Below are 22353 nucleotides of genomic sequence, written 5' to 3'. Positions count from 1 at the left end.
ACGGAGCAGTCAAGAGAAGGCTGGAACACCCGTCTTTTCAGGAGAGTAACTTGATGGAGAAATTGTTTGAACTCCTCACCCCTGGGTTTCTGCCCAGGACCTCAGACTTGGATAGAGGAGCGTATCTTGGCGGCTTTTTGGAGCACAGGGGAGACCTTGTACTGAATTGACACACTTTGATTGATGCAGAAGGGACACAGGTGATGGTTTTATAATGTCCCCACCCCAGCACCCTCCCCTTCACCCTGCTGCTCCTCTGTCCTCCCCACAGCCTGACCCAAGTTCCCCTCGGCCAGAATGGAGTGTGTTGTGCTCGCTGGTGGTTCTGTACAGACAGTGGCACCGGGCCCACTTTGGATAAGCCCAGTGGGGTTTTGTGGGGTCCTCTGGATGTTCCAGCACTTAGTGGATGGCCCACAGCCTCACAAAAGGAAAGAGAGCTCCGGCTTGCTGCCCCCTCCTAGACGCATCTTAGGGATCTTCGCTATTCTTAAATCCCCAGGGTTTGAGAAACAAGAAACGTTCCCGTTTCCTCGATCGTATAAAGGTAAATCAGTTCTTCTCATTTCTAGGTAGATACCCTGTGACCGGCGTAGTAAATTCCTCTCCTGACCAAATGGTTTTACTCTGAAAATCCAGGCCCTGAGCTGATCTTAAGCTTGTTTGTTGTGGTCTTTAGTTGCTAAAGTGAAAGTTAATCGCTCAGTGTGTCCGATTCTTTGCGACCCCATGGACTGTAGCCCACCAGGCTCCTCTGTCCTTGGAATTCTCCAGGCAAGAATACTGGAGTGATTTGCCGTGCCCTTCTCATGTCCAACTATCTTGGGACCCCATGGACTATAGTCTGCCAGGCTCCTCTTTCCATGAGATTTCCGAGGTAAGAATACTGGCATGGATTGCCACTTCTTTCTCCAGGGGATCTTCCTGACCCAGGGATCAAACCCATGTCTCCTGCATCAGCAGGTGGATTTTTTTTTACTGACTGAGCTCTGAGGGAAGAAGCCCCAGGTTTAACTTTAGGCGAGGCATTCTGCCCTTGACATGTCTAAATCCATAGTCTATCCATGGGTGTTTCAAAATCCAGTTTTACCACTGAGCCATCAGGGAAGCCCGATCTTAACCTTAGCGTAGGTTTGTGTGTATGTGCATGCACAGATGTGTGTGTATTTTCTTTGGAACTTCTTTGTGCTTCCATTGTCCTGTGATTAAAACGTAAGGCTGTGTGGAAGCAGAGTTGGAATCTCCAAACACGTGGGATCCCAGACTCTAGCCTTGGGTCATTTCTGTAAGCTTGCAGCTGCAAAATATTCCCCCATTCTGGACAAAGCTTGAGGCTAGATGAACGCTGGGATCTTACTTCAGGACCCAAAGTATCCTTTAGTTAGTGTCCAATACATTTCTTCATGGAGTTCTTAGGCCTGAGAATTTCAGAAGCACAAGAGAGAACTTTATTTTTTCAGGGGGGTTTGAGTTTTAACCCCTGAAGTAAGCTTCCAATTTATTTTTCCTTGTCCGATTGCAATCTCCCAGGTTGCTGACAGTTCGCCTTTGAAATGAGTCAGCTTTGATCAGGGATACGGCAGCCAGATGGGTCATCTTTGCTGCCTGTGGCTTAGTCCAACCAGTTTGGCAACCGCAGGGTCCCATCCAGCGTGGAGGGTACAGAAAGGCAGACCCAAAGGCGGCTGTGATGAGGGACCCTGCCCCTGACTCTGGTCAGCACACTGGCCCTCTGCTCCCTGTACCTGTTGGGTCTCCCAGCAAGCAGCTTTCCAGCCAGCCTTCCCCTGCTGTGGGGAGAAGGCTTTTGCTCCCACCCTCTCCCTTTGCTAAGAACTTTGCTGAGTCTCCTCCAAGCATCCTGCCAGATTGTTAAATGGTAAACAGGTTGTCTTCTCCACCTCCCACTTTCCTGTTCCTCTTCCCCCTTTATGGCTTCCCTCTCCCCAGGTAGGTTGCCAACAGGGCTGCTCGGGATCCTTGCCTTTCCCAGTAGAGAAAATTGGCTTCAGGCTCCACTCATGGCAGTTATGACATCAGTAGCCCACATCATGGACCACTGGAAGGATGCGGCTGGGCTGGCGCCCTCTTTGGACATGACGACAGAGGGCAGCGAGTCTGTCCGAATTTGAATCCTGACCCCATTCCTTACTTAACTGTATGGCCTTGAGCAAGTTATGTCACCTGTTGAGTTTCAATTTCTTCAAAATGTAAAATGGACAGAATAATAGTCCCAAACTATTGCAACTGTGAGGATTTCAGCCTAAGCACCTGTCAAGAGCATCTTATAGTGTTAGGTCACACAGTAGGGCTGAGTAGATGAGAGTTAAGATAATTGTTTTTCTTTTAATAGTCATCGTCATCATTGTCCCTCATCACCGTCTGTCTGGAGAACAGCCAAGTGGGAAAGGACTGCAGCTTTGTTCTACAGACTGTTCAGGGGAAGTTGAAACACTTTCATTATATGTAGACTCACGGAAGACTTATTATGCCACCTTCTTTCCTTGAAGGGCTGGAAGGATTCATCCCTGGGCTTCTACCCCAGCAAGCAAAACCAAAATTTAACAAAAGGAAGAGCTCTGAGGCAGTGTCAGATAGCCTCCTTAGGAGTTGAGAGTTTAGAGAAACTTGGCAGTGGATTTTTGTATCAAGGCAGAGGGAGATCAGGCAAGAGGGCTTCCAACGCTATGACTGCCTGACTCTGCTTCCAGTTCCGGGAGGCCATGTGCCGTTTGTGTTTTGAGGAAGGCCACCTAGCACAGAAGATGTCACACTTTTACAGCAACTTTATGGCATTGCTGGGGCCTCCCCTGACCCCTGTGATCTGTAGACTGATTTCTTATCATTATATCTTTTAAACTAAGGGTATGTCCATGCTTTAATTTTGGCTTGGATGAATGATTTATTCAGAATACTTAACAAAGCAGTTAGGCCTCATTGTGCCTGCCTAATGTGTGTTCATCCTGGGAAATGCTTTTGTGGGGACAAGAGAGGGTCGGTGGGGATGGGCAGTTTGCAGGACTTTTGCTCTCCCACACTAATAAGCCAGCTGGGAAAGCCTGGGTTGCTCAAATTTAGTACATGTCTTCATCTGATAGAAGCTAGTAAGCCTGACTGGAGCACAGAGGTGAGCAGGCCTGTCCTCTGTTGGTTCTAAACAGTCATTGTGATCGCAGCGAATGGCATCCTTTCCATTTCTCTCCGGGTTTGTCATGTCCTTGTGCAAAGACAGTTGTGCATTCCAGACTGGGGTTTATTTTAACCAGCAGTACAGATGTTTCTGCTCTGGTGCATGATTACATTAAAGCTCAGCCAGCGGTTTACCATGGCAGGAGACTGCCAAGGTTAATATTTCTGCAGTACATTCCCTTCTGTTGGTTCTTGGCACCCGCCAGCTCCCAGGTGGGCATCTATCAGAGCTCTGCAGTGGAATCAGAGTATATCTATTGCAGTCGGATGGAGCCTCTGACCACACAGAGTGCCTTAAGTAGGGGGCGCCTGTCCCAAGCAGGGGCCCATGTCCTCTGGTGAATATCAGCTCACCCTTTCATGCCCCTCCCTAGTTGTAGAAGTTGCCACAGCAGCTCAGTTTGGGATGGGGGCAGAGGACAAGGGAGCACTTGGCAGTGAGAAAGAGTGGGAGCATAGCTTCCTGATGAGGACAGATGTGGATTCAGACCCTGCTCAGCTCAGGTGAGTCTCTTACCTCTTAGCGTCTGTGTCCTTCTCTGTACCAGGAGTAGTAATCCCTGCCTCAGAAGATTCAGTGAGGACTCAGAGGTGCTGCCTATAATTAATTGGGAGGAAGCAGAGTGCCCTGGCTTCCCAGATGGCTCGTGGTAAAGAATCCACCTGCCGATGCAGGAGACTCAAGAGACGCAGGTTCAATCCCTGGGTCGGGAAGATCCCCTGGAGGAGGAAACGGCAGCCCACTCCAGTATTCTTGCCAGGAAGATCCCATGGACCCAGGAACCTGGTGGACTCCAGTCCATGGGTCACAAAAAGTCGGACCCAACTGAGTGCACACACAGAGCGCCCTGGCTCGGTAAAGTGCCTGATGAGAGCGAGAGCTGCCCAATGACTACTTGGAAACACCCTAGTGGCGGAGGCCCACAGGCCCAGGAAGCCCAGAGTGCTTCTCCTGGCTTTGGCAGTGGAGAAACTGTGTACAGCAGAACCGGTTCTTCTGCCTGCGAGCACCCAGGAGCCATGTTAAAAATAATAGCAGCCTGACTGGTTTGGCGTGTGCTTCCTCTGCCTCTCCCCATCTGTGGCTGGTGGAATTGGGAAATGATCAAACAAGCATGGGCCTCGTCTAGGAACATTTGGCAAAGGTCAGAAGAACTTGGAGGAGGGGAGGGTGGGATGAAGTGTGAGACAAGGGTGAGATGTTTTGATGTCATCTGTGGCCAAGTGCTTAATGACTTCCACTGTTGATGTTCTGAGTTCAGGTCTGCTGGTCGGGTCTGAGGGGAGGAGCCCGACATGCACTTCAGGGTGATGTGGGTGGGTGGATTTCTTCACCTCTCTGCTGCTTTGTAGGGTTATCTGGTGGAAAGTTTGTAATGGTCATCCTAGCTTTGTAAGACTCTAGTGAAGAAGGGATTGTCGAAAAAACACTTATTTTCAATTATGGTTTCAGCCAACTTATGTCTAATTGTCTAGGATTCTTTTTTTAATCAGTGCTGTGCAAACCATCTCTCTCACACCCCAGTGCAATGGCCATTGAGATTCCTAAGCCTGAGTCTTGCAAGATATCCAGGTGCTTCGTGAGTCATCAAGAAATGACAGTCTTGTTTATTGCATTTGAAATGCAAGGTAGATTTTATGCCCATCTTGAGGTAATCAATTGATGCTTTTGGGGCTTCCCTGGTGGCTCAGAGGTTAAAGCGTCTGCCTGCAATGCAGGAGACCTGGGTTTGATCCCTGGGTCGGGAAGATCCCCTGGAGAAGGAAATGGCAACCCACTCCAGTATTCTTGCCTGGAGAATCCTATGGGCGGAGGAGCCTGGTGGGCTGCAGTCCATGGAGTCGCAAAGAGTCGGACACGACTGAGCGAGTTCACTTGCACTTTCACTTCACTTTGAACTATGGTGTTGGAGAAGACTCTTGAGAGTCCCTTGGACTGCAAGGAGATCCAGCCAGTCCATGCTAAAGGAAATCAGTCCTGAATATTGGAAAGACTGATGATGAAGCTGAAACTCCAATACTTTGGCCACCTGATGTGAAGAACTGACTCATTGGAAAAGACCCTGATGCTGGGAAAGATTGAGGGTGGGAAGAGAAGGGGACAACAGGGGATGAGATAGTTGGATGGCATCACTGACTCAATGGACGTGAATTTGAGTAAACTCCCGGAGTTGGTGATGGACAGGGAGGCCTGGAGTGCTGCAGTTCATGGGGTTGCAAAGAGTCGAATACGACTGAGCAACTGAACTGAACTGAGGTAGTCAGTTACCAGTGATCAAATCTGTGAACAGTATTCAGGGAGGGAAGCACTTCCTTAATCAGAATATTGTGATAATCAGGACATTCCATTTCTTGGCAAACGACTGAATGACAAATGACATTGTGGACAAATGGCCATCATGTTCCCCGCTGTTCTAAGTCATGTTCCCGTTCATGTTCTTCATCCATCATTTCCATTCTTCCTTCTGTCCTTTCATCCATCCACTCATCTATCCAACAAAAACTTACTGGCACTCAACTTGCAAAGAAATATGGAGATAAAGATCATAACTCCTGCCCTCAGAGCCCTTCAAATGTAAAGTAGGAGTCAAGACCCTTAAGAACCTAGATGGAAAGCCTAAGGAAAATTTTTAGGGGGAAGAGTGGTATTTGAATCAACTGGTCTTTGAGAAATGCACGGGATTCCAATGTGTGAAGCCTGTGCATTCCTGCTGCAGGATCAAGGACCCAGAGGCTGGAAAGAGGTGGTTCTCTATAAGAAATTGCCAGTGGTGGCACTGGACTAAATTCAAGGGGAAGACTGGAAAATCAGGAGCAGAGGCTTAAGTAACAGTTCTTGAAAGTCAAATTTAGACTTTGAGAGTTGACTCTGTAGGCACTAGAGAGGGCTTTCAATGGCAGGTGTGGCCAAGGGCAGGCTTTCTGGCCCTCCTTGAACGTGCTGATAGATTTTGAGAGGGCTTCCACTTTTTAAGTTAGGTGTTGGCCGAGAGATTGGGGGGCAAGTCTCGCAAAGGGTTGTGGCTGACTTAGCAGCTCCAGGCTTACGTAGCATCACCCATGATTCTTCCTCTCATGGCTGCTGATTTCTTTCCAAACCTCTCCTTCCTTTTCAGTTTTTCTCACTCTTATGGATAATTTCCCACTGTGTTCAGACACTCCTGTAAGACCTGCTCTCCAGCCTCACCTCTCAGTCCTCTAGGAATTTGGGAGTTCGGAGAAGGGGTTTCAGCCTCCATGACCTCTTCTATCTTTGGAATCTGTCCCTTGGCTATAAATAAGGCTGTTGCTTGGTGCCAGTATTGATGGTATTTGCAGCTGTCCTCTGGGAGACCGACTCAGACGAATAACCCATTTTCAAGAGGACATGGCCATTAGGTGACAGCTATTTATGGTTCCTATTGACTAGACCCAAACCTGAACTGTCGCTGACATTAAAATTTCATGTGCCGGGAGCCGCCTTTCCTTATCTGGTTGTCTCTGTCCATTTATTTGAAACATCTAACTGTGTTTAGCTAGGTTCTTCAGAAAGAGGAGCTGCGGAACGTTGAGGGAGTTCTGTGTTCTGGTGGCTGTGACTTTCCCCAGGGGACCTCTCATTCCCGCAGCAGCCCTCTAAACTGGGGTATTCGCACCTCCATTTCACAGAAGAGAATGCTGAGTGTCTCAAGGTAAATTGCTTGCCAGAGCCACCAGGTCAGTCGGTAAGCGACAGAGCCAGGATTCAAACCGACTTCTGCCTGGCTTCAAAGCCTGGATAATTTCCATGAAGCCATGCGTGTCTGATTTCTGAACTGGGAGTGTCACCCTGGAGGGTTTTATTTATTTATTTTGTCCCCTGATAGTTCAGTCGCTTGGAGTTAAGTACTTGATTGAACATGCGATTTTTAAAAGTGTGTTCATGCTGAATTTGCCTGGGTAGTCACAGCGTTCCATCTTCATGGAGTTTCTTTCCCACACCCTTAGATGAAAATAAACAAGGCCCTCAAATGTCAGGCGAGATTCCTTCTGGCTTTATAACCTAGTGTGTTCTGTAGCTGGCTGAATTCTCCAGTGAACTTCTCATTGGAAAATATTCCTTTCCTGAATTCTGTTTCTCCATCAAAGGGATATTATGTGGTTTGTGATAACTCTTTCTTCGTGGCCATGACATTGAAGTGCTGAGGAGGAAATGGTCCTGCACCAGTCATCTCTGGTGTCATCAGATCTCTTTCATCCCAAGCACCTGTACGTCTTCACCCTCAACATTGAAACATGATCAGGCCTGGGACCAGGGGAAAAGAACATCTTGATTGCTATAACATATTAATGGCGACTCTTAGAAGGAGGAAGGTGTAGTGGTTAAGTACCTGGTCTTTGAAAGTGGAAGACCTGAGTTGAGTTTCAGCCTTGCTTCTTGTTAACTGCTAGACCTTAAGCAAATAACATCTCTGTATCTCCGTTCTCTGATCTTTAAAGTGAAGATTCATTTCTGGGGAGGGGGTGGGGAATTGATTATAATATTTTCATATCTTTTTTTTTTTTCTGGGAACAGTGAATTCTATTTGTATCGTTTGAAGTAAACTTAATTAGCAGAGGGCATTCTGTCCTTGAAAAAGCCATTCAGGTTATCAAAGAAAAGTGCAATTGTTTATCTGTGGAGTTAGAAGTTAGGATGGCTCAGAGGGTAAAAAATCTGCCTGCAGTACAGGAGATACAGGAGACTTGGGTTCAATCCCTAGGTCGGGAAGATCCCCTGGAAGAGGAAATGGCAACCCAATCCAGGATTGTTGCCTCAAAAATCCCATGGACCGAGGAGCCTGGCGGGCTGCAGTCCATGGGATAACAAAGAGTTGGACACAACTGAGCAATCAAGCACACAGAAGTTAGGGTAAGGGGTGAGGGAGGTTAGTAACAGAGGGGAAAGGAAGGAGCTTCAGGGACCCATCATCTGTTGTGATTCTTATTCTGGGGATAGCCCTAAAGCATGTTCATCTTGTAAAAATGTGTTCCAGAGCTTAAAACTTGCTTTGATTGCTTTTCTGCATATGTTATATATGACAATATATTTTTAAAAATAGAAGTCAGTGATCCCAGGCTCCCAGTCCTTCCCTCCCCTACCTCCCTCATATTGGTTTTGTATGCCACCACTTGCTAATATTTTGAGATGAGAAAAAGCAGTGTTAGAAACCTTCTTTTGCAGGACATACTTAATAACCATGTTGCCCTACTCGCTGAATAATGCAGATTTTCTAAATATTAAGAAGTAACTTGGGTGTTGATGAAATGCTCTTCTTTCTTCCTTTCAGAGGCAATCTGTATGTAAAGCATGATCTGATAGTTCTCAGTCCTGCCAGGGCATCAGAATTCTCTAGAGAACTTTGAAAAGAAAGGCAGGTGTTTGGGTCATTCAAACCTACTGAATCACTCCTTGGAGGTGGGATGTGGGCATCTGGGTTTTTTTTAAAAACTCCCCAGGGGACTCTGCACTGCTCATGTAACCAGCATATTGGATAAATATCATGCATGGATTGTGGACAAAGCCTGTGAGTTTTCTTTTTTTTCCTGCCATGGGATGAAAGCTGTCATAGCCCGTGACCATTCTGTTCATTTTTACAGACAGTCCTGTGGTCAACTAATTTGCAAAGATGGTCTCAGATGAGAAATTAGAATACCCCGTCTAATATTTTTAATGTATTTATTTTTAACTGGAGGATAATTAATTTACACTATTGTGTTGGTTTCTGCCATACATCAACATGAATCAGCCATAGTTATACATATGTCCCCTCCCTCTTGAACCTCCCTCCCACCCCATCCCACCCCTCTAGGTTGTCAGAGAGCACTGGGTTTGAGCTCCCTGCATCACACAGCAAATTCCCACTGGCTGTCTATTTTCCATATGGTAACGTGTATGTTTTGATGCTACTCTTTCAATTCATCCCACCCTCTCCTTTCCCTACTGTGCCCGCAAGTCTGTGCTCTGTGTCTGCATCTCCATTGCTACCCAGCAGATAGGCTCATCACTACCATCTTTCTAGATTCCATATATATGCATTGCTGCTGCTGCTGCTAAGTCTCTTCAGTCGTATCTGACTCTGTGCGACCCCATAGACAGCAGCCCACCAGGCTCCCCTGTCCCTGGGATTCTCCAGGCAAGAATACTGCAGTAGGTTGCCATTTCCTTCTCCAATGCATGAAGGTGGAAAGTGAAAGTGAAGTCGCTCAGTCGTGTCCGACTCTGAGTGACCCCATGGACTGCAGCCTACCAGGCTCCTCCGTCCATGGGGTTCTCCAGGCAAGAGTACTGGAGTGGGGTGCCATTTGTTTTTCCCTTTCTGACTTACTTCATGCTGAGCAGTAGGCTCTAGGTTCATTTACCTCATGGGAACTGACTCAAATGTGTTCCTTTTTATGGCTGAGTAATATTCCATTGTACATATGTACCACAACTTTATCCCAATATTAATCAAAGCCTGAACGTGAATCCAGGCGCCTGCAGAGGAAGAGTGAAAGCGGTCCACCCTCCTCCACCCCCCAGGAGGGAGGCAGAGAAGAAAGGTCCTTACTCCATGGGTCCTTTGGTCCTTTCCGAGCTCACTGCCTGCTCTTGAAAGCTATGTCTTTCTTTTGTGGAGCACTTCAAGGGCCATTTTGTAGGACCCCAGATGAACCCTTGTGTGTGCTTCCTCCAAGAAAACACCAAATCTCTTGTCCCAGCAGTGGGTGAAAGTGAAAAGTGTTAATTGCTCAGTCATGTTCTACACTTTGCAACCCCATGAACCCTCTGTGGAATTCTCCAGGAAAGACTGCTAGAGTGGGTAGCCATTCCCTTTTCCAGGGGATCTTCCTGACCCAGGGATTGAACCAAGGTCTCCTGCATTCCAGGCAGATCCTTTTCTATCTGAGCTACCAGGGAAGCTCCTAGCAGTGGGGGCTGCAGGCTAATATCAGCCTGTAATCATCTCCTGACTCCGTCACAGAAAGCGTCAGGCATACCCTCACTCCCTCTGGATTCTCAGGGCAAGAGCTGGATCTCAGAGCACAACATCCCGAACTGCAGGCATGTTCATCTTGGGCTCCCCAGGAACTCCACTGAAGCACCCCCGACCCAGATTTGAGTAGTGGGTACAGCATGTGTTTATAACACAGAGTTCTGAAGTTGTAGCCTCCTTCTCCAGATCCTGTTTGTCTGCTTTTTAATCTCTTTATATTCTCTATCCGATGGATCAGGGAAGATCTTGCAGCTGGCTCTCCAGGATTTCTTTGAAATCCTGCATTTTGCACATTTGTCCCAGGCTTCCTTTGGTGCCTCTGGCTTAGAGGCAGACCACTTTGTCATGCTGAAGTGAAGTGAAGTCGCTCAGTCGTGTCCGACTCTTTGCGACCCCTTCGATTGCAGCCTACTAGGCTCCTCCATCCATGGACTTTTCCAGGTAAGAGTACCGGAGTGTGTTGCCATTTCCTTCTCCAGAGGATCTTCCCAACCCAGGGATCAAACCCAGGTCACCCAAATTGTAGGCAGATGCTTTACCATCTGAGCCACCAGGGAAGTCCCTTGTCATGCTGAGCGACCTGCATACTAGCCTGTGGAATGGGCTGTCAGATCTCACAGGCTCTGTTTTGAGACCTTGAGTAAGTGTGTTAATCTCTCTAAACCGCAGGTGCCTTATGAGTTACTAACTCAGATTGTGATGATTAAATGACAAATACCTGTCAAGGTCTTAGTGCTTGACATATAGGAAGTGCTCCCTGGTACCCGTTACCCAGTTTAGTGCAGCTGAAACTCTGTCCGTCTTGGCTGCCCTGTTTAAAGCTTCATTTGCTGATGGGCAGCCAGCCGGAGGGGCTCCGTCACTGCTGCTGCTTGGAGAAACACTTCTCTGGCTCAGCCAATTCCTTGTCTAGAAGCTTCCAGGGACGGTCCCATTAAGAAATGCTCACAAAAGCAGGGTCACCAGAGCTAACAGAATTAAGCAAGTTATGAGGCAGTAGAAAATGCAGTTAGATTTGCATCTGTGAAGCAGATGGCCAGTACAACATGATTGAATTAGTTGTATTATGTTGGCGGAAATTAATTTGTCACTTTATTTTTTTTTCTTTTGTTTTTTTAAAAAAGAGAGAGATGTGATTTTGTTATCTCTGGCAAAAGTGATCTGTAGAAAGAGTGTATCCTTTAATGGAAAACATGGGATGTGCAGTAGGGCCTTGAAAAACCCTTGTCTTGTAATTGTCTGTTAGTTGGTACAATTATGTAGAATGTAGCCCAGAAAAACAGAAATGCTGCCACCTACTGCTGGTGAAAGCTGGCTTGTGTTTCCAATCATAGGAAGGATGGTTTTTTCCCCTCTTAAAATTCTCAAATCATGGGGCCACTGTGAATTAAATGCACTTCGGAGACTTTTTTACTTACTGAAGATCTTAGGATATGGTGTATTCTAATTACGTTGTTTATTACAACGTCTCACATCATATTTTGATCTGGTAAACTTGAGAGAACCTCAGGCATTTTGATTCCTCCTTTTAAAGGTGAGGAAGAATCAAATGCAGAATCTTTTTTTAAGAACAAATGGGATCTTTTGGGTTGGGGCCCAGGGTTGTTAACTAGGAGATTCCCAACACATTCTTTGGGCACAAATAGTTCTTTCATGGCCCTTTTGAAAGGATCAAAGCAAAACCTGGAGTTTTGAATGGCCCCCTTTTTTTGTTAAGTCCTTTTATCCTTAACAGTTACTAATGAGCATTCTAGGAAATTCACCCTTGCAGGAAGTTTCTTGTATATAATAAGGGAAGTATAGACTTTATATACATGGCATACGTGAATAGTGTGTGAGTGTGTATAAATTATGTTTCTGAAATTTTGTGATCCTAAGTTTAACTTTGTGGTTTAGTCGCTAAGTTGTGTCCGACTCTTGCGAACCCCTGGACTGTATGTAGCCTGTTAGGCTCCTCTGTCCATGGGATTCTCCAGGCAAGAATACTGGAGTGGGTTACCATTTCCTTCTCCAGAGGATCTTCCCGATCCAGGGATCAAACCCAGGTCTGCTGCACTGCAGGCAGATTCTTTACCGACTGAGCTATGAGGGAAGAAGCCCAGGTTTAACTTCAGGCAAGGCATTCTGCCCTTGACATGGCTAAATCCATAATCTATCCATGGGTGTTTCAAAGTTCAGTTTTCAAACCTGGCAGCATAGTCAGTTATGGAGCCTTGAATTTTATCTTCTTACATGAACTTTTAAAGTAGATTTTAATTTTCAGAAAAGCTGGGAAGATAGCGCAGAGACTTGCTGTATACTCCACACCCAGTTTCTCCTGCTTTTAACAATATATCACTAGAGTTCATTTGCTGCAATTAATGAGCCAATATTAAAACATTATCATTAACTAAAGTCTGCATTTTATTCAGATTTCTTAAGGTTTTTTCTTTGTTTAATTTGATGTCTTTTATTTTTTCTAGACCCCATCCAGAACACCTCATTGCATTTAGTTGCCGTGTCTCCTTAGGCTTTTCTCGGCTGTGACACTTTCTCAAACTTCCCTTGTTTTGGATGACCCTGACAGTTTTGAGGAGTACTGGTGAAATATTTGGTAAAGGGGCCCCCTCCCAATTGAGATCACTCTGATGCTTTTCTCATGATGAGACCCAGACTGTGGGTTTTGGGGAGAAAGACCACAGAGGTCAAGGGCCACCCTCACCACCCTCTGTCAGGGCACCTGCTGTCAACATGACTGACAGGTGTAGAGGTTGACTTTGCTCATCCTTCTGGGTTGGTCTTTGTCAGGTTTTCCAAAAAGGTCCTCTTCCCCACCCTTTCCATCTTGTTCTCTTTGTGCAGCCCACGCTTAAAAGGAGTGGCAGTGCATGTTGCACCCCCTTGAGAACAGAATATTGACATAAGTTATTTGTAATTCTCTTTGCATGGGAGATTTTTCTCTTCTCTCCATTCATTTATTTATTTATTCAGTCTTTTATTTCTCAGGCTTCCTTGGTGCCTCAGATGGTAAAGAATCTGCCTGCAATGTGAGAGACCTGAGTTCAATCCCTGGGTCTAGAAGATCCCCTGGAGAAGGGAATGGCTACCCACTCCAGTATTCTTGCCTGGAAAATTCCATGGACACATGCACGTGGACTCCTGGATATTTGTTTATTACTTTGTGTTTTAATCCAATGCTTCCTTACTCTTGTTGGTCAATTGTTCCAGCATTGGCCATTAGGTGCTTTCATTTAGCTCCTGGGTCCTGGTGACAAACCCCATCCACGTGTTTTTGGTGTAGGGACATATCCTTCCTTTCTGGCACTATAATATACTCCAGGCCTATCTTGAATATTTTCTGTTGCATTCCAAGATAATCAGCCATTTCTCCAAGGAACTGTGGCTCCTTATATTGTAGGTATATGGTATGAAAAACCAGGATATGGACACTGTATGTGCTTGTTGCTATTGGGATATCTTTGGTTTTAGATCCTTTAGAAACAAGGAAATAAATGTGTGCCTACTAATCCATGTGTCTATAGATACTGTATCTAAGTTAAGATAAACATTAGTTTATAACAAGGAGAAGGCAATGGCACCCCACTCCAGTACTCTTGCCTGGAGAATCCCATGGACGGAGGAGCCTGGTAGGCTGCAGTCCATGGGGTCGTGAAGAGTCAGACACGAGTGAGCGACTTCACTTTCACGCATTGGAGAAGGAAATGGCAATCCATTCCTGTGTTCTTGCCTGGAGAATCCCAGGGATGGGGGAGCCTGGTGGGCTGCCATCTATGGGGTCACACAGAGTCGGACACGACTGAAGTGACTTAGCAGCAGCAGCAGCAGCAGCAGCAATTTATAACAATATACTATTGACATATAGGTCAGTATGTAGTTGTATTTTTTTATTTAAATTAATTTATTTATTTTAATTGGGGGGTGATTACTTTATAATATTGTAGTGGTGTTTGGCATACATTGACATGAATCAGCCATGAGTGTACGTATGTTCCCCATCCTGAACCCCCCTCCCACCTCCCTCCCCATCCCATCCCTCTGGGTCATCCCAGTACACTGGCCCTGAGCACCCTGTCTCATGCATCATACCTGGGCTGGCGATCTGTTTCACATATGATAATATACATGTTTCAGTGCTATTCTCTCAGATCATCCCAACCTTGGCCTTCTCCCACAGAGTCCAAAAGACTGTTCTTTACATCTGTGTCTCTGTTGATGTCTTGCATATAGGGTCATTATTACCATCTTTCTAAATTCCATATATATGCGTTAGTATACTGTATTGGTGTTTTTCTTTCTAGCTTACTTCACTCTGTATAATAGGCTCCAGTTTCATCCACCTCATTAGAACTGATTGAAATGCATTCTTCTTAATGGCTGAGTAATATTCCATTGTGTATATGTAGCACAGTTTTCTTATCCATTTATCTGCCAATGGACATCTAAGTTGCTTCCATGTCCTGGCTATTGTAAACAGATGCAGTTGTATTGAAACTCTAAACCGTTATTTAGTTTATAAACTAAAAATAGTTTATAATTTATATAGAGCTTCCAATTCAAATCAATTACCACATGGATCATTTTAGCCTTCCTCCCTTGCTTATCTGAAACCTCCCACTCCAGCAGTGAGAAATCCCTGTGAAACTTATTAAACACCCTTGTGCCTCGGCCCCATGTCCTGAGATTGATTTAGATGCCTACCTGGGATCCAGGCATCTGTATTTTAATAAACTCTAGACAGGTCCGATTTTTCCATCATAGGCTCATGTGCCATGCATTCATCTTTATAGCATTTGCCACAAGTGCCCTCTGAATCTTTTTCTTTATTTTTAGTTGACATCTTTATTTGATTAATGCCTGTCACTCTCTCAAGACAAGAAGTTCCAATGTCTGTTTTGATCGTCATTCTATCCCCAGTAAGTGTGTGTGTGTGTGTGTGTGTGTGTGTGTGTGTGTATAATACATTATATATATATAAGTGATGTGTTAAGTCACTTCAGTCATGTCTGACTCTTTCCGACCCTATGGAGTGTAGCCTGACAGATTCCTCTGTCCGTGGGATTCTCCAGGCAAGAGTACTATAGTGGGTCTTTGATAAATATTTGTTGAATGAATGAGTAAAATTACATATAGCATGATTGAGGAGAAAAGTGATTTACTGAACTGTTCCTACATGCCAAATGCCTTTCTAGATGCTTTAGAAATATGGTTCAGTTTGGAGACTTGAACTGGGTCTGACTGAGTGGGAATCGCGCCCTTTCTGTTGAGGAATCCCTACCATAGGAAGTGCCTGGTCTCCTGCTTTGCATGTCACTGGAGCTCCCATTGGCCTGCGTGCAGCTGTGTGGGTGGCCCAGGAGGAGGCCAGAGGGGGCGAAACGGCAGCACCCATTTAGAGCCTCAGTTCTCCATTAGGAAACCGACTCCTATTTGGTTTGGGGAGGGGGTGTTTTTTCCTGCCTTTTCATGTTTACAATGAAGGTGACATTGATTTACAAGTCAGTGGGCTGAAGCAGGGAAGGCAGACTTCCATGGATGGAAAAGATCAATTAAATGATTATCCCAGCTGCCACACACTAATGCCTTTCTTACTGAAATTTAGAATCCAGGAAGCAGAAGGCCGCCGCATTTAGCCTTTTACAGGAAATCTAATTGCCAACTTTGTGATGCCAAGGTTTATTAAATTGGGAAGAGTTGATATTAGCAGCTGGCATTTCAGGCATTACGGAAAGCTTCCCCCTGGCCACCTGGAATTCTAAATGACTTCCTCTATTTCTTTTTAAGTACTTTGGCTGAAGTTTTAGGAATTTAACACTTTTGTGATTCATATCTTTCTGTTATTTGGGGGCGGGCGGGGGCGTGGGGGGGGGGGCGGTGTTCCAGGGTGCTGGGGCTTAAAACTCAGCAAGAAGTCAAAAATAGTGAATTCCTACTATGTGCTAGGCACTGGGCTGGTGGCTGGGGATTCCAGCCAGGGGCAAACCCACAGATTTCTGTCTTTTTAGAGTTCTCCACCTAGAATGCTCGTCCTCTAGATCCGTGGGTCCCAGACCGCAGTTGCATGAGAATCACCTGGAGAGCTTGTTCAAGTCCAGACCACTGGGGCCCAACCTCAGTGTCTCTGACTCAGGAGGCCTGGACTGGGCGCTGAGAAGCTGCATTTCTGACAGGTTCCCAGGTGATGCTGATACTGCTGGTCTGGGACAACTGCTGCCCTGAGACTTTGCAGGATCGCTGCCGTTTTGCGGTTAGGTCTTGATTTCAATGTCCGTTCCTTAGGGAGGCCATTCTTGAGTTCCCTGCCATAGCGTCACTCCATCTGTCACCATTCAGTCTCTGTTGCATTTTTTCTCTTTTTTTGGCTGTGCCTTGAGGCTTGCTGGATCTTAGTTCTCAGACCAGAGGTTGAACCCATGCCCCTGGCAGTGGAAGCACAAAGTCCTCCCCACTGGACTCTCAGGGAATTCTCATCTCTGTGTTTTCTTTATAGCATTCTTATAGCATTGTTCTCTGATACTAACTTGCTGATTAGTTTATTGTCGAGTGTCTCTCCCAGTTCTTGTCCTCCGTAGAAAAAAGCCCCATAGAGTATTCTTACTGCTGCCTCCTCCCAACCTAGAGGGGATACTTGCTGCAGAGTATGTGCTCAGTGAGTACTTGAATGAATGAAGTAATCAATACAAGCATAGTGAGTCTTAGGAAAGAGGGGCATAGGACGCCATGGGAGTGTAATAGGTAGCCCTCAAGTGGGGAAAGACATTTCATTGCATCCTACACAGAGCAGTTTCTGCGCATGGCCTTAATATTTGCTTCAGACACCGCACACCAACATTTTGCTGCAAAGTTATAGGCTGTGGGGTCAGCTGGGAGACTGGTAGGCCACTCTAGATTTGCTTAATTTTTCCATAGCCTTTTTATGGTCCTGTCCCCACTGAAAACAGGTGATCTAAAGAGCAAGTCAGGATTGAGTCTAACAGGCAATTTGAGCACAGAAGGTTTGGTGAGCTCCCAGGTCTCAATTGCTAGACTTAACAGGAAGTGAGCTGTGCCTGAAAAACTTCTAGGGACCTTCCTCCTGAAGCCTCCGCTTATTGAAATCTGGAATCCAAGGGCCCTGCACATGCCCAGTAGCCTTTTCAAAACCTCTGCAAATTTGAATGAAGGCTCACACTTTTCCTTTGCAGGAGCAAGATCTCTGGGTAGAAACATGCAGATTTCTGTCCATCAGCCTTTTAGAAGAGATAGAAAGGCAGGCATGCTTGTGCCTTCTTTGACAAAAACAATGTCAGGAAGAAGAAAACACACCCGAGGGTACCACGCAACTAATGGTTTAAAGAAAGGTTTTCAAAACCCCTCTGCAAAAGCTGAAGCATCAGGCTTCTTCCCTTGTGCCGCCCGGTTCAAGTGAAGTCTGTTCAACCCTCAGCCTTTGCCAGGCCTGAGTGAGAGGGGAGCGAGTCCCCAGGTTTGTGTGTCTGGGACAGCAAAAGGAACTGTGATCTCTTTCCCTCGAGTGTGTCATGAAAATAGAAACACAGTCTGATTACTTTGGAGGGCAAAGTGCATGCCATGGGGGAACTGGAGGCGGGGAAAATGGCCGCAGGATGGGGCTGAGGGCCAGCGGGCCGCCCAGAGCGTTGGGGTAACACAAGTGGCCACTATTCAGGAGGTGGCCTGTGTAAGAAAATCTGACCACAGCAGGAGCGTGACTTCAACTAAAATTAACCTTCGAGGCTTCACACGCCTCCGCAGTGCTTTGAACTAGACACCCTGGGCGGGCGCAGGCCCTGGACTGCAGGGACTGCGGGCTGTGGGTCGAGCCATGCCTATAAGCATCAACTTGTGGGTTCCTGCCCGGGGCCAGAGTCGGGAGTCCTGCGACCATTATAGAGTGGTAAGCCACCTGGAGGGCCACCGGCAGGGGCCCTGGGGGAGGTGATGAAGTCTGTCTGCATCTGGGCTTGTGTTTGGAGACAGCTCTAGTTTGTTTTTTGTGCCAGCTGGGACCAGGAGCGCTTTCATCTGCAGAAGGCTTCGCTGAGCTAGCTGTCACCTTGCTGTCGCCTTGTACTTCCTGTGTCCTCACAGGGTGAGGACCCAGTGGTGTATTTTTAGAGCAGATGGGGAAGAATCTGTCTAGAAGTTGTTGATGTCCTGAAAAAGATACAGTTGCCTAAACCAAAGGCAACAGCCCCGGGGTTGGGGTTGGCGGGGGCGGCGGGGGAAGGTCGAAGATGCTAACAGGTGTGGCAGGCCTAGGCCTGTGTTCTCACTTGTGGGTCTCAGCAGGTGCAAACCGGGAGTGAGACTGACCTCTGTTAAGTGGCTGAAGAGGTATAAGGGAGTACTCAGGGGCTTCCCTGTAGAAAGGATCCATCTGGGAAGCGATCACTCGTTCTGTGAGAGTGGGAATGGCCCAGGCAGGGACACTGCTGACCTCTGCCAGCCCTGGTCGGGCAACCTGGACAGGCTGTTTCAGACCGGATGGCACTTGCCTTCTGTGACTTTCCACCGATCCTGGGGGCTCCGTTTGGGAGCTTGAACACAGCGAAAAGGCAAAATGTACTTCTTTTCCTTTCTGCCTCCTTCCCCCTTAGACCATTAATGTGACCTTCAGGCTGATGGCCACCCTGATGCTTGTGGCCGAGGGGTTCTCTGGGTGGATCAGACTGGTCACTTGGCTATGTTTCCTTTAGTCTGCAAACAATGGTGTAGTTTATTGTCTTCTCCCCCAACCCAGCTTTCTAGGCAACATTATGTTATAAGGTTTAGTAAGGGCTTATTTTCTGGGAGTGTGTTTTCCTTATTTGTCTCGTGATTACTGTGTGTACCTGACCTTGGAATGCCTGATTGTAAAATGTATAAGTCCGCAACATGTTTGCTTAGATCAGCAAGTAGTCTGTACCTTCCTGTACGTGCAAGGGTATGAATGAAGTTGGCATGAACGATGGAGGAAAAATCTCCCTGCATGAAGCTATCTTCTGATGCAACTTGGAGGCCATTTTCCGTATGACCTGTCTATGGAGCCTTCCAGGTATTTTTTAGCTCCTTCCGTGGCCTCCCTCCTCCAGGCGTGTTGGCTTATTAGAGGCCGGGCCCTGCTGGTACATGGACACGATTGTGTCTTTTGCTTTAGAGGTCTAACCACACCCAGGCCAAGCGTGATTGATGGGAGTGTCTTTGGGTTATTATTTTTATGGTGACTTTTCAGCTCCAGGACCTAGGCCCACTACCCCAGGGAAGAGATTTCTTTTGAGGTAGGATGTTAAAAATAGACATTTCGGTAGGAGGAAGTTGTGGTATGTGGTTCTGAGCATCAGTGAACACTTCTCACGTGTTGCATGGGGATTTCCATCTGCTGCTGAGTCTGACAGGACAGACACGGAATTCAAATCCCGATTTTCTTAGGAAGAGGATTCCCTCCCCTTCTGTCCTAGAACTTCCTGCCATCCCAGCCAGCCAACGACCTGGCCTGGTGTTTGTTCCTGCCGAGCTACATCCCCATGGTTGGGCTGAGTGAGAACACCTGGGCCGCTGTGCTGGTGCTCAGCTTTAATCGGCTCAGCTCTCCTGTTCCTCATCTGTCAAGTGGGGAGAAGCAATGTGGCAGTCTCCCCTTTTCCCCAGAATTGTGGGGTGGCTCAGGTTAGACTGTCTCTACAGAAGAGCTTTCTAAACTGTAAGCACCGCAGGTGGGAGGCAGTGGCTGAGCTGTAATTAGGACTTTATTCTTCTTCTTGAGACGAATCAATTGGGGCTTTCTTCTAGGACTTTGTAGAATAAATAGTATCTTTGTGCAAATCATTCTTTTGTGCTGTGGGCCAGGTTGGCCCCTTCTTTCCCGGGGGCCAGCTTGGTATCTGGTAGTCTTCCTAGTGAAAGCCTATTGTAGAAATACAAAACACAGAAACCCCAAGACTCCCCAGGCCTGAGAGCTCTGACATCTGGGCTGGAGAGGAGCCCAGGGCACAACGACCACTTCCACTGTGGCCAAGTCTCTTGGCCATGGAGTTGCTCAGAAAGGAAGGAGACTCCTACTAAACAGAGACTGAGCAGGGCAGCGTGTCCTGGGGCGGAGCAATGCTAGCCACTGCTGGGAACTGCCTGCCTCCAGAGATTTTTAAAGCCTTTGTCACACAACTTTCCCACAAGTGGCACTGTGCTGTCCTTGCCAGGCCTAGTGCCTCTCTGCCCAATGGGATGCCGCTCTGATAGTTTTTGAGGATGCCAGACCTTCTAAGGTTCACCTGTGAGCCCCTGGACCTTCTTTGATAAGCATTGTCATCCCTCCTTGGGTACTTGTGTGCATGGGCTCAGAGGGGCTGCACATTTTTCTCATCAATTCTTAATATAAGTTCAGGATACCTGGGTTCGATCCCTGGGTTGGGAAGATCCCCTGGAGGAGGGCATGGCAACCCACTCCAGTCTTCTTGCCTGGAGAATCTTCACGGACAGAGGAGCCTGGCAGACTACATTCCACAGGGTCGCAAAAAGTCGGACATGACTGAGCGACTAAGCGCACACACACAAGCACTTGGTACCACTGTCTCCGTTTTACTGATGAAGAAACTGAGCTTGCCTTTAAGTGATTTGCCTAGATTTGGGTACATTCAGAGGTGCAGCCAGGATTTGCTCTCAGATCTGGCCTCACCCTTGTAACCACGGCACATCATTTTTTCCTGGTCACTAACAAAATTCAAAAAATTCGTGGATGTTGTCTTTCTCCTGTGCCAACCATAAACCTGCTTGGAAGTGAGCAAGGAGCAAGGAGATGTGGTACCCCATTTATTTTCCAGAGCCGCTCAGCTGTTCCCCTGCCCCCTTTCTCTAGGTGGAACCAGAGGAGAACCCCATCACCTTCCTTTGTCCTCGCCTCCAATCGCAGCCCCTGATGCAAGAAAGGAGCCTGCCCCAACCTCCATGTATGGGGTCTTTTCTGGACCTGCTTTTCCCTGATGAATCAGTGTGTTTTGGCTCTTGAATCTCAAGAAACCTGACCTGGGGGAAATCCTTCAACTATCATCCTCAGGTTTCCTGGGTAAAGGAGCATCCTTAAATAATTACCAAGAATGCACACAGTTTGTCCTGGGGGTTGTGAATTTTAATGAACAATGTATTGTTTATATAAGCCGCTCACCTGCAGTGATCTGATTGGCCCTGAAAAATCTTTTTAACATTTAAAGAAAACCTCTCTCCCAAACTTGCCAGTGTGATTGCCTTTCCCTGTATCCATATCCTGACAGTAAAGTATTGATGACCCCGTTGGGAATGTAAATGTTGGCTGGGAACAGTGACTCACCAGGCCATCCCTGGCAGAGTTGCATACCTGGGACCTCAGAATGGTGGAATGGAGTGGAACACTAGTCAGGTGAGTTTTGATCACCAGGGTCAGGCTGAGACAGGGCCAGGACCCAGTGCCTGGGCACCGGGAGCTTTGTGAGCTGAGCCAGTTGGGACACCTTGGTGGGTGGCGGAGTCAGTGTGAGGAGCAGGAAGGGGCGAGGCAGCTTGTGGACCATAAATATTTGGGAGACTAAAGCCAGAATCCAAGAGACTGTTGTGCAGGAGAGGATGAGGCAGCCAAGAGGGCCTGTCAGCCAGCATTCCTGGAGTGAGTGCCTGTCCACGAACACCCTGTTCCGTGCCGCACAGGGATACGGAGAGCTGGCCGTCCACCCACTTGGCCCTGTGGACAAAGCTCTTCACTCTTGAATATGAGTCACCTAATCGTGGCTCTCTCCTGTCCTGTCACCCACTGAGACGCAGGACTTGGCACCTCTAGGCCTTCCTAAGGATTCCACTTGCCCTAGAAAGCACTGGTAAGAATATAGATTTTTATTGAAGATTTCAAAGGATAGAGTTTATATCATGTACAACTTTGTCAAATGCCCCCTTGATCTCGTTTCCAGGGCTTCTTCCCTCCTCCCACCCACGCAGCTTCTCTGCTTCCCAGTCTGTCCAGCTGCAAACCTCTTGTCTCTCTCCCCCTGAATTCTTTCTTTCTAATGCTAAGCTTTTTAGCACTCACCTGAATTTGCACACTCATACCCACTATTTTACGTAACAAAAAACCCTCCACCTTCTTGTGGGGTAAAGGGGAGAGGGAAAAATAACGAATATCCCCCCCTACCTGTGTATGCCTACTGGTGGTCAACAGTGGGCTCACAACTGAGAGAGAGCACTCGCTGCTTTC

At 47.0% G+C, this 22353-nt stretch overlaps 1 protein-coding gene across 6 annotated transcripts in view; it reads left to right on the top strand.

Annotated features, from left to right (window-relative positions):
* The window catches only part of NAV2 (neuron navigator 2), a 425616-nt gene that overhangs the window by 100077 nt on the left and 303186 nt on the right, over positions 1 to 22353 (top strand). The window contains exon 1 of one of the 6 annotated variants that reach the window (XM_061406215.1): positions 16293 to 18054. The exons of the other annotated variants lie outside the window; for them this stretch is intronic. Coding sequence (XP_061262199.1) covers positions 17983 to 18054 — 72 coding nt within the window. The 5' untranslated portion in view covers positions 16293 to 17982. Of the gene's footprint in view, positions 1 to 16292; positions 18055 to 22353 lie in introns of those variants that run through there. 6 annotated transcript variants of the gene reach the window in all.

Source organism: Bos javanicus, chromosome 29 (assembly GCF_032452875.1).
Source record: "Bos javanicus breed banteng chromosome 29, ARS-OSU_banteng_1.0, whole genome shotgun sequence".
Taxonomy (NCBI): domain Eukaryota; kingdom Metazoa; phylum Chordata; class Mammalia; order Artiodactyla; family Bovidae; genus Bos; species Bos javanicus.
The sequence above is the reverse complement of the archived record's forward strand: the minus strand, read 5'-3'. Positions and strand labels throughout refer to the sequence as shown.